Here is a 12526-nt window from a genome sequence, read left to right on the forward strand (position 1 = left end):
AGAAAATGTTTGTTATCCAGTGACCATACGTATTGATCTGTGATCGGGTATACAATCTGATCAAACGAGAATTGTCATTTATTATGGAAGAGGGGGAGATGGACCAATGGCAGCTCTGCATTCCAGTTTCACTTAGTAACTCAGATTCAGTATTGGAACATTGAGTAGAAATATATATATTGGGGACAATGATTATATTGACATTCAATCTGTGACAAGCTGGGAGCCAGGTGTACAATGGCCATGTGTCAGGAGATACAGAAGTAAATGGGAAGAGTCCTATCATTATTTTTTAATGTTATATTGAATATTTTATATATATTACATTATATTGATATTTAATATTTATTCATATACATTATATATTATCTTTATTATAACGAATCTATAAGCGGCCTGCAGATATGACGTCACATAGGCGGGGCTGCGACTACATCCCGTCAGTTGACCAGCCTGGTTATCGAAAGCGCGCACTGCACAGGCGCTGTAAGCCGACAACAGACTAGGAGCGCGCAAAAGCTGGGATTGGCTATAATGCTTTACTAAATCTTTTAGATCCGCCCACGTACACAGCCCCTTTTGGGTTTTACTCCGCCCTCTTTTTGGTATTTCTTCTATTAGAACAACGAGAGGCGGGACCTTCTGTAAATGGTCATTGCCAGGGCCTCCTTCACTGATTCGGACACGCCCCCATATTTCCTACACTACAGCCCCCGGCATGCTTTATGTGCATCACATGATCCGCCAGAGGAGGAGCCTCCGGTATTGCTGACCTTTCAGAGCTGCCCGGACCATGATCCGCCTGAGCCGATCCGTCCTAAGGTGACCGACCAATCTTTACCGACCGCCCCACTCATTGATCTATACAGCCACCCCTCCCTCACATCAATAGACCAATTATATGAATACAACATCTGGACCACATAAAAGTCAACCACCAACCTCCTGATCGGTCAGTGTACTGACCTACCAATCACCTCCACAGTCATCTAATAATTCCAATAATCAATCCACTGACATAATGACCCCAAATATCAACCAACCGATCAACCCTCCTGATCACCTCATATACTGACCAACTGATCCACCCTCCCGATCACCTCGTTTACTGACTAACCGATCACCTCCACAGTCATCTAATAATTCCAATAACCAATCCACTGACATAATTACCCCAAATATCAACCAACCGATCCACCCTCCCAATCACCTCATATACTGACCAACCAATCCACTCTCCCGATCACCCCATATACTGACCAACCGATCCACCCTCCCGATCACCCCGTATACTGACTAACTGATCCACCCTCCTGATCACCTCGTATACTGACCAACCGATCCACCCTCCCGATCACTTCGTATACTGACCAACCGATCACCTCGTATACTGACCAACTGATCCACCCTCCCGATCACCCCGTATACTGACTAACCGATCCACCCTCCCGATCACCCCGTATACTGACTAACTGATCCACCCACCCGATCACCCTGTATACTGACCAACCGATCTACCCTCCCGATCACCCCGTATACTGACTAACTGATCCACCCTCCCGATCACCTCATATACTGACCAATCGATCCACCCTCCCGATCACCCCGTATACTGACTAACTGATCCACCCTCCCGATCACCTCGTATACTGACCAACCGATCACCTCGTATACTGACCAACTGATCCACCCTCCCGATCACCCCATATACTGACCAACCGATCCACCCTCCCTATCACCCTGTATACTGACTAACTGATCCACCCCCCGATCACCCCGTATACTGACTAACCGATCTACCCTCTCGATCACCCGGTATACTGACTAACCGATCTACCCTCTCGATCACCCGGTATACTGACCAACCGATCCACCCTCCTGATCACCTTGTATACTGACCAATCGATCCACCCTCCCGATCACCCCGTATACTACTGACCAACCGATCCACCCTCCCGATCACCTCGTATACTGACCAACCGATCACCTTGTATACTGACCAACTGATCCACCCTCCCGATCACCCCGTATGCTGACTAAACGATCCACCCTCCCGATCACCCCTTATACTGACTAACTGATCCACCCACCCGATCACCTCATATACTGACCAATCGATCCACCCTTCCGATCACCCCGTATACTGACTAACTGATCCATCCTCCCGATCATCTCCTATACTGACCAACTGATCAACCCTCCCGATCACCACATTTACTGACCAACTGATCCACCCTCCTGATCACCCCGTATACTGACCAATTGATCCACCCTCCTGATCACCCCGTATACTGACTAACCGATCCACCCTCCTGATCACCTCGTATACTGACTAACTGATCCACCCTCCCGATCACCCCGTATACTGACTAACTGATCCACCCTCCCGATCACCTCGTATACTGACCAACCGATCACCTTGTATACTGACCAACTGATCCACCCTCCCGATCACCCCGTATACTGACCAACCGATCCACCCTCCTGATCACCCCATATACTGACTAACCGATCCACCCTCCCGATCTCACCCCGTATACTGACCAACCGATCCACCCTCCTGATCACCCCATATACTGACTAACCGATCCACCCTCCCGATCACCCCGTATACTGACCAACTGATCCACCCTCCTGATCACCCTGTATACTGACCAACCGATCACCTCGTATACTGACCAACTGATCCACTCTCCCGATCATCTCGTATACTGACTATAACTGATCCACCCTCCCGATCACGCCATATACTGACCAACCAATCTGCCCTCCCGATCACCCTGTATCCTGACCAACCGTAACCATATATCCATATTGAAGGGGACGATATAGGTAATCTTTCCTCTAATTTGTTTGCAGATTGCCAGCCGCCACTGTGAGATGTTATGCTCAGACTGCGGAGGTAAGTGCGGGGCCCCTGTGTGCAGTACCGCTGTGTGCGGGGCCAGGGATGAAGCTTCTCTAAAGGGATTGGGTTACGGTGTATTATTGGGGACACGTGTATTATGTCTGATTACTTTGGGTGATGATCCCCATTTACCTAAGGAGGGGAAAGTCAGCCTCTGGTGCTTCTTCACATCATTGTTCGGTTGGATTTTAAATTAAGTGACGTTCAGCTTGGTTACATCCCTGGCAATTCCTGTTTTGACCTTTAGATGCCACTCACTTAGGAACAGAGGTGATAGAGGGCTGGCAGTCATTTTTGACCGATGACTGCGAAAAGCCCTGTGGGTCGTTTATTTTACCACACAGGAAATGCTAAACATATGAAGTGACAGAATGACCCCCAATAAGGGTGTAAAACCTCAGATGGAGGAACTCCTGGAATACCATTGGATGAATGGATGGTGCACATGTGTGGCAATAGGTTGTCTTTAGGTGAAGCGGGGGTCTTCCCCCTGGGGTTCCTGTAGGGGATTCTAGAGCTGCAGTGGGTTCCTCTTCTCTGAGCTCTGAATGATTATTTTCTATTTAACAGCCAGCAAAGAAAGATGGAGCAACCGAGGCCCAGTCACAGAAGCAGGTGGTAAGTCAGCAAAGCAGGATACATTGGTGGTAATTGGAAGGTGAGGTGTACTGGGGAAGGTACGTTGGTGGTAATAGGGAAACAATAAATACCTGACAGTGGTTCTACTTTAAATCCGTTTCTAAAGATAATTTTTTAAGAATTGTTTTTGTTAAACTATTTAATGCAGTCACCTTTTCCCCCACACATTGACCTTTGATCTTGCTCTTTCTCCCTCTTTCTTCCTCTCACTCCCCCTCTCTCTCGCTCTCCCTCCCTCTTTCTCACTCTTGTTCCCTCTCTTTCCTTCTCGCCCCTCTCTCTCTCCCTCTCCCTGTCGCTCCCTCTTGTTCCCTTTCGTTCTCTCTCACTCTTGTTCCTTCTCACTCTCTCTCCCCTTCGCTCCCTCTCTCTCTCTTTCGCTCGCTCTCTCTCACTCCCTCTTACTCTTGTTCCCTCTCTCTTTCTCTCTCCCCCTCCTCTTTCCCTCTCGTTCTCCTCGCCCCCCCCTCTCTCCCTTTCACTCTCTCCCCTCTCGCTTTCTCCCCCCCCTCTCGCTCTCTTTCTCTCTCTCTCTGTCACTCTCACTCCCTCTTGTTCCCTCTCGCCCTCTCTAGGAGTCTCGGTCATTTGCGGTCGGAATGTTCAGTGGATTCATACACACAGAGCAGGTCTTTCCTTACCCCTCCGGTAAGATTTGCACCCTTTTGTCTATTCTCCCCCGTTTTATTCCCCTGACGCCATATAACCCCCTCACCACCTTTTCTTTGTGCCCTCAGTTCTCAGTGAGGATCAGTCTCAGTTCCTCAGCGAGTTGGTTGGACCGGTCTCGCGCTTTTTCCAGGTGAGTTGGATGTCTCTGGATTGGTTGGTCCAATTATTATAGGCCAGGTCCCTTTCACTTTCAGGCCAATGCAATGTGCACTGTCTGTGTCTCCTCAGCCAATCAGAGCCATTATTTCATTGGGGTTATTTAGCCCTTTTTCTTTAGTCGCTGGCAGACAGATTTAGAGTTTTCATAATTATGATGTCAGGCTTTTCTCATTTTTGTGAGCAAATGTATTGTTTTGGAAAACGTGATAAAAAACGACTATTGTCTACTCTCGATGTCCAGAGGGGGGAGGGGCATCCTGTATGCGGCCATAGTCGATATATTCCTCCAGTTCTGGTGAGTAGGGGAAGTCCAGTATAGTCAATAGATGGGGGAGGGGGGGCATCCTGTATGCGGCCATAGTCGATATATTCCTCCAGTTCTGGTGAGTAGGGAAAGTCCAGTATAGTCAATAGATGGGGGAGGGGGGGCATCCTGTATGCGGCCATAGTCGATAAATTTTTCCAGTTCTGGTGAGTAGGGGAAGTCCAGTATAGTCAATAGATGGGGGAGGGGGGGGGGTATCCTGTATGCGGCCATAGTCGATATATTCCTCCGGTTCTGGTGAGTAGGGGAAGTCCAGTATAGTCAATAGCTGGGGGGCATCCTGTATGCAGACATTTCCCCAAACTCCCCCAGTCCTGAGACGTCTAGTGAATAGAAGATTGGCTTTTACAGCCATTGTCCACTCAATTCTGGAAATGTTTCTGCCTGCTGAATACAGGACGTGTTGTGCCCACAGCCATGGCATGCTCACCCCTTTGATTTTTTGATATGTTTTTTCACAGAGAATAAGGTGGGGGCTTCCTGACCACAGCCGTAGTCTTTCTCCTGTGGTATTGAACTTTCTACAATGTCCCCCTCCAATTCTGAGATGGTTCCTTCTGATCCTTTGCCCCATCTACTCCTCTGGTTCTGAAATGCCTCATCAATAGAGGGCGGGCTTCCTATTCCTAGCCATTCCCGCACCCCCTAAATGGTTATTCCAGTCCTTTGCCCTCTGTACTTCACGTGGCTCTGTCCATCTTGCCATTGCCCACTAACCCCTAGGCACTGCTTTATGTGTGGCCATCTCACCCCTCCAGTCCTAAGATAGCTCTGCCTGGTCATTTCACAAAAGGGGGTCCACAGCCACTTTATTCCTTCATTTTGTCTTCCTCAGGAGGTGAATAATCCAATGCTGAATGATGACCTGCAAAGGGTGGATGACAAAACAATGGCTGGACTGAAGGAACTTGGAGCGTTTGGCTTGCAGGTCCCGGCTGATTTGGGGGGGATGGGACTAAATAACACTCAGGTAAGTGGGAGGAACTCCTTGATGGTATAGGTCAGCCTCTTACTGTGGGTCATGCTCCACGCTTGGCCACAGATTGCACTGGGTGGGTAACAGAGGGCAAACAATTGGATTATATTGGGTGTTTGGAATAATTTTTATTGCCTGCTGCAGCCGAGGCCTCTGATAGAAGCAGCAGTCTGTGTTAGATCCCCCAGCATAAAATGTTCTATTACTGACCAAACTGGGGGGCAATACAGATCACGGCATTCTAATATGGGTCAGATGTAACGAGTCCGGGCAGAAAGCGAAGGTAGGTGGGGGAAATGCCCGGCCTTTACTACATCTTCTTCAACCTCTGCAAAAATGGAATTGGCTGGGCTGAGATGTAGGGTGGTTCAGCAGTAAATCGAAACCCCTCTCGCCCTCTCTCTCTCTCTCTCTCTCTCACCCTCTCTCTCTCTCACACCCTCTCTCTCCCTCCCCCTCTCGCCCTCTCTCTCTCCCTCCCCCTCTCGCCCTCTCTCTCTCCCTCCCCCTCTCGCCCTCTCTCTCTCCCTCCCCCTCTCGCCCTCTCTCTCTCCCTCTCTCCCCCTCTAGCCCTCCCTCCCCCTCCCGCCCGCTCTTACCCTCTCTCGCTCTCTCCCTCTTGCCCTCTCTCTCCTTCTCGCCCGCTCTCTTTTTCTCCCTCCTGCCTGCTCTCTGTCTCTCCCCCACTCACCCCTTCACCCTCTTGCACGCTCTCTCCCTTCCCCTCTTTCCCTCTCGCCCCAGATGTGAACAAGAGCAGAGGAGTTGGTAATAGGCTGGCTGGATACATCTTGGTAGAACAGAATTGGGAGAAGTTGATTTGGTTGTAAACAGGGAGTTGATCAGGTTAGTGTGCAGCTTTCTGTGTCATGCTGATCCTGAACACTCTGCCTTATTTTTGTCTTCCCCAATGCTCAGTATGCCCGCCTGGTGGAGATTGTAGGGCTGCATGATCTGGGTGTTGGCATCACTCTGGGTGCTCACCAGTCCATCGGATTTAAAGGAATCCTCCTGTATGGTACAGAGGAGCAAAAAAAGAAGTATCTCCCCCGACTTGCCTCAGGTATGGTGGATGGGTGATTGTGGGAATTAATGATAAGATTAGTCAGTGATAGAGATTTTAGGGAAGGTGAGGTATTTAAGGGTCACTGAGGCATTGGTGAGGCTTGAGTATATGTTAGGGTCACTGGGGGGAATGGGGCAAGAGGGAATGCAGGGTTCAGCGTGGGGGTAACAGAGGTAAGGAGGGAATATTGGCTTTCAGTGCTGAGGGGTGTATAGCGGGAAGGTGGTATATAGGGGCAGTAAGGAGTAATTATGGGAGGAGGATTTAAGGGGTTCAGTGAAGAGAGTCAATATAGGGTTAAGAGTGGGAAGGGGGTCTAAAGGGGTAAAATTGGCAGTCAGAGATGGATGGATAGCCGAACAATAGCTGTGGATTTTTCTCCCCATGATCCAGGTGAAACAATTGCAGCGTTCTGTCTGACGGAGCCGTCCAGTGGATCTGACGCAGCATCTATCCGGACCACAGCAAAGAAAAGTCCCTGCGGAAGCTTCTATACCTTGACTGGGGGCAAATTGTGGATCAGGTGAAATGACATCTGCCATATCTGTGGCTCGTCAGTGTGGTCCAATATGGTGGATCATAGTCCGTACAGTCATGGAGAATATGAGGTATGGTGCTGTCATGTCGGAATACACTAATTTTATGGGACTTCTCATCTCTCTCATAGTAACGGAGGAATTGCTGACTTGTTTACTGTATTTGCCAAAACCCAAATCCCCGACCCATCCAGCGGGGAGATAAAGGAGAAGATCACAGCATTCATCGTGGAGAGGGGAGAAGGCGTGTCCCAGTGAGTAATCAGAATATGGGCCAGGGGGTTCCATAGCGTATTATGTAATAGATATTGGAGCCAAAATCCATTCCCCTGTGGGATAGACACATGGAGAGATTACTGATCTCTACTGACTTCCTCCTTCTCTCTTCTCTCCCCCTTTTTCTATTCTTTTTTCCTTTCTCTCCTCTGTATTTCTCTCCCCACCTTTCTTTCACCTTTTGATAAATATTTGTCTTTTTCTTAGTGGACCCCCAGATAAGAAGCTGGGTATCCGGGCCAGTAATACAGCGGCTCTGCACTTTGATGAAGTCCGGGTCCCTGCAGAGAATGTACTTGGTGGTGAGGGAAACGGTTTCAAGGTGGCAATGAATATCCTCAACAATGGCCGCTTCGGGATGGCGGCTGCCCTGTCTGGCACCATGAAGGGAATGATCCAAAGAGCGGTAAGTGCAGCACCCTGTCGCCACCTGGGGCAGAGGAATGCAGAATTGATTTGGGAAACAAGTGGATGGGGCATAAAAGCATGATGGCTAGAAGTTTGTGTAGTGGTAGGAGTTACAAGTGATGTATTTGTCTTTCCTCCATTTGGATACATCCAGGTGGATCACGCCACAAATCGCACACAGTTTGGAAGTAAACTTCACACGTTTGGAGTCATTCAGGAAAAGTTGGCGCGAATGGCAGTCTTACAGTACGTCACTGAGGTAACCCAGGCCATGGTTTTCTGTTCTACCTTCCCTTGTAGTGCACACGGCTGTTATATTCAACAATGTTTAGTGCCACAAGATAATCCTGAACCACTATAATATGTACCCAAACTGGGGCATTTTAACCCTGAACATTGTGTGGGGTGTAATCCAGTGCAGGCTGTAGCACATGGGACCGATCTCTCTCAGCAGCCAATTAGGAACCTTCCTTGTACTTCTAGCTGAGCTGTATGATGCAAAAAAAAAAAAGAACTCCATTTCTGACCCCTTCCTCATGTCTCAATTTTTTTTTTACACAGTCGATGGCATACATGATCAGCGCAAACATGGACTCCGGGGCCAAAGATTTCCAGATCGAAGCAGCCATTAGTAAAATCTTTGGCTCGGTAAGGACCTGATATTGTCTACATCAGCGGTCGCCAACTGGTGGTCCGCGGCTCTGTCCCCCGCGTGGACACAACCTGCAATGGGGGAGTGGGCGAGTTCTGGCGTCATGACGTCACTCTGGGGGAAGTTTCTTGTCCTTTGAGTGACACACAGCTCCCTATGCATACGCGGTCTGGATTCCGTGGATTTTGTGGTCCGTGAGGTCCGAAAGGTTGGCAACCACTGGTCTACATGAATTTCTGCCCACTGCAACCAATCCATTTCATCCATGATGTCTCTTATGCATAAAGAGCAGAAACTGGTTTAGCCCTTCCCTCCTAATATCGGGAATCGGTTACTCCCCAGTTTATATAACACTCTCAGGGTGTCCAGTGTTCTTGTGATGATTATTAATATTTCTCTATGATAGGAAGCAGCCTGGATGGTGACAGATGAATGTATTCAAATTCTTGGAGGAACTGGATTCATGAAGGTGAGCACTGACCTCTTCACTACACTATATGTAAGCACTTATTTGGCACTTAAAAACACCACAGTAGAACAGTGTGTCACCTTATTAGTAAATCTGGTAAACTTCAGCCCTTATTCTGCTTTGTACAGGGAATGAGGTAGATGTATATCTGGGGTTTGGGGCTCCCAGCCTCTCGGGCCTCTGGTGTTTGTGGAGCCTGGCCTCTTGGGCCTCTGAGGTTTGGGTGACGATCTTTTGTTAGGGTATCAGGCAGTCTGTAGGGTCTCTCTGGTTTTTTAGGCGCCCAGTCTCTCTGTGGTTTGGGGCGCCCGACCTCCCTGGGGTTTGCGGCGCCTGACCTCCCTGGGGTTTGCGGCGCCCGACCTCCCTGGGGTTTGCGGCGCCCGGCCTCTCTGGGGTTTGGGGCGCCCGACCTCTCTGGAATTTGGGGCGCCCGACCTCTCTGGGATTTGGGGCGCCCGACCTCCCTGGGATTTGGGGCGTCCGACCTCTCTGGGGTTTGCGGCGCCCGGCCTCTCTGGGGTTTGGGGCGCCCGGCCTCTCGCGCCTCTGGGATTTGGGCGACCATATTTTGTATCAGGCAGTCTGCAGGGTCAGGGATTGGGCAGGTAGTAATTTTCTCCTTGTGCTGTCCTCTGTACGTTCCTTTAATCTTGTCCCTGCTCTTGCAGGATGGTGGAGTAGAACGAGTTCTCCGCGATCTGCGTATTTTCAGAATCTTTGAAGGTACTAATGACATCCTGAGGCTGTTTGTGTCACTAAATGGATTGCAGGTACTGTACTCCTATTCCTAAATCCTGAACTGCCCCACTCCCAGGGTAGAAGCTGTCCACATTGTGCTGCCATTATTATCTCACAATTTGTTTGTTCAGAGTGCCGGGAAGGAGCTGAAATCTCTCCAGAAAGCCATTTCCAGTCCTTTAGGAAATCCTCAGCTACTTCTAAAGGAGGGTCTTCGAAGAGCAAGAAGGTGAGGAGGCAGAGATAGATATTAGAAGGAGGGCTGGAAAGGGGTATATAAAGATGTGAAGAAGGGGTAAAGAAGAGGGACAGAAGAGCAGGGTTCAGCAACAGATTGTAGAGGATTTGGGAAGAAGGAGAGTTCAGTAACTCGGAGTGGTTGTTGTAGGGAGAGGGAGGTTTAGTGATGGATGTTGAGGGTAAAAGTGGGGTTCACTGGCGAAGTGGGGGTCAGTAAGGGGTTAAGGCCCTGGGTTCTGGCGGGTGCTCTCTGCGGTCCTGGGGTGAGGCGGCTGCTCTCTGCGGTCCTGGGGTCAGGCGGCTGCTCTCTGCGGGTCCCGGGATAGGGTGGCCACACTCCATGGGCTCTGGCAAAGGCGGCCAGTCTCTGTGGGCCTCGGGGTCGGGCGGTCGCTCCCGTCGGCCCTGGGGTCAGGCGGTCGCTCCCGGCGGCCGTGGGGTCGGGCGGCCGCTCTCTGCGGGCCCTGGGGTTGGACGGCCTCTCTCTGCGGGCCCTGGGGTTGGGCGGCCTCTCTCTGCAGGCCCTGGGATCGGGTATCGGTGATGGACGGTGGGGAAGAGGTAATGAGTTTAGTAAATGCGGAGGGGTAGGTTAAGGAGGATGTGACAGATGCGAGGGGCATTGTAGTAGCATGTTTCATTCATAGATTTGGGTTGGAGGTATTAAGAGGGAGTTCCGTGATGGACGGGGAGGTTGCAGGATAAGGAGGGTTCACTGGCAGATGTTGGTATAATAGGGGTTATAGTTTGGTGACACACAGAAGGAGGATGGTAGGTAAAGGAGGGTATAGTGACGGATATAGGGGGGTTAGCATTAAATTTGGGGTGGATTGGGCCTCGAAGGTGCTGCCATTCATATAAGTTTCTCCCGGTAGGAGGGCCGGTCTGGGGACTGGACTGACCCTTAAAGGACACGTTCATTCAGAGGTGGAGAAGAGTGCAGAACTGGTGAGTTATGAAGGGAGGGGTAAATGAAAGATGTGCGGAGGGGTAGCAATGACTGTGGGAAAGGGGCAGGTAATGGGCACAGGGTGTGAGTGTGTGACACACAGAAACAGATGTGATTTGAGTGGAGCATGGGACATGAGAGGACATGGGGGTAATGGGGTGAATTCCATTAGGAGTGGAGCACAGTGAATAATATCCCTTTCTTTATAGGCTGTTGGAGCTCTGGAAGATTTTGGTCTGGTGGTGGAGGAAGTTCTGATAAAGTACGGGAAGAGGATTGTGGGTACGGTGATTGTCTATAAAATGGGAGTCTAAACCTTACTCTTTAGATATAAAAAAAATAGGGGCCCCAGTGTCCACCTGCAAATCATCCATGGCTGAGGTAATCATTGGTGAACTCAGATTGTACAAAGAATCCTAAAATTTGCCCCGCTCCTGCCCACATCCTGGCCCTACCTTTTGGTCATGTTACCAATTGCATATTAGTACTTACTGGAAGACTCAGAAGGGGGCGACACCAGAAGTTGGGATGTTTATCTGGATCTGATGGAAGTCTCATTTTATAGTGTACAGAATCTTCATCCACAGCTTGCCATCAGCTTTGACGGATCCCAGAAACCCAGGAACTCAATTCCAATCCCATATTTTCTCATTTTCCTCTGCATCCTCCATTTTCTCCTCTCATATTTTCCTGTCCCCCCCATTTTCCCCTCATATTCTTCTACCTCCCCCATTTTACCCTATCAATTTCTTCTGCCTCCCCATTTTACCCTCTCGTATTCTTCGTCCTTCTTCTTTGCCCCCTCTTGTATTCTTCGAACTCCCCCATTTCCCCCTCTTGTATTCTTCAAACTCCCCCATTTCACACTCTCTTATTCTTGGGCCTCCCCCATTTCACCCTTTCCTATTCTTCTGCCTCCCCCATTTCACTCTTTCCTTTTCTTCGGCCTCCCCCATTTCACCCTTTCCTATTCTTCGGCCTCCCCCATTTCACCCTCTCCTAGTTTTCGGCCTCCCCCATTTCACCCTTTTGTATTTTTCGGCCTCCCCCATTTCACCCTCTCGTATTTTCGGCCTCCCCCATTTTACCCTCTCGTATTTTTCGGCCTCCTCCATTTCACTCCCTCCTATTCTTCGGCCTCCCCCATTTTACCCTCTCCTATTCTTCAGCCTTCTCCATTTTACCCACTTGTATTCTTTGGCCTCCTCCATTTTCCCCTCTTGTATTCTTCAAACTCCTCCATTTCCCCCTCTTGTATTCTTCAAACTCCCCCATTTCACACTCTCGCGATCTTCGGCCTCCCCCATTTCACCCTTTTGTATTGTTCCGCCTCCCCCATTTCACCCTCTCGTATTTTTCGGCCTCCCCCATTTCACCCCTTTTGTATTGTTCCGCCTCCCCCATTTCACACTTTCGTATTCTTCGGCCTCCTCCATTTCACACTTTTGTATTCTTTGAACTCCCCCATTTCACCCTCTTGTATTCTTCGGCCTCCTCCATTTCACACTGT

The 12526-nt window shown here is 49.7% G+C and overlaps 1 protein-coding gene across 1 annotated transcript in view; it reads left to right on the top strand.

The window, feature by feature from the left end:
- The first annotated feature begins 686 nt into the window (after positions 1-686).
- The window catches only part of ACADVL (acyl-CoA dehydrogenase very long chain), a 17523-nt gene continuing 5683 nt past the window's right edge, over positions 687-12526 (top strand). Inside the window, exons 1-17 of the mRNA XM_072399167.1 lie at positions 687-822; positions 2860-2902; positions 3479-3526; positions 4123-4195; positions 4285-4349; positions 5539-5673; positions 6598-6742; positions 7139-7268; positions 7413-7535; positions 7765-7963; positions 8120-8224; positions 8527-8613; positions 9024-9086; positions 9758-9859; positions 9959-10056; positions 10943-11015; positions 11226-11298. Of these exons, the coding sequence (XP_072255268.1) occupies positions 794-822; positions 2860-2902; positions 3479-3526; positions 4123-4195; positions 4285-4349; positions 5539-5673; positions 6598-6742; positions 7139-7268; positions 7413-7535; positions 7765-7963; positions 8120-8224; positions 8527-8613; positions 9024-9086; positions 9758-9859; positions 9959-10056; positions 10943-11015; positions 11226-11298 (1591 nt within the window). The 5' untranslated portion in view covers positions 687-793. The remainder of the gene's footprint in view (positions 823-2859; positions 2903-3478; positions 3527-4122; positions 4196-4284; positions 4350-5538; positions 5674-6597; positions 6743-7138; positions 7269-7412; positions 7536-7764; positions 7964-8119; positions 8225-8526; positions 8614-9023; positions 9087-9757; positions 9860-9958; positions 10057-10942; positions 11016-11225; positions 11299-12526) is intronic.

Source organism: Pyxicephalus adspersus, chromosome 2 (assembly GCF_032062135.1).
Source record: "Pyxicephalus adspersus chromosome 2, UCB_Pads_2.0, whole genome shotgun sequence".
In the NCBI taxonomy this organism is placed as follows: Eukaryota; Metazoa; Chordata; class Amphibia; order Anura; family Pyxicephalidae; genus Pyxicephalus; species Pyxicephalus adspersus.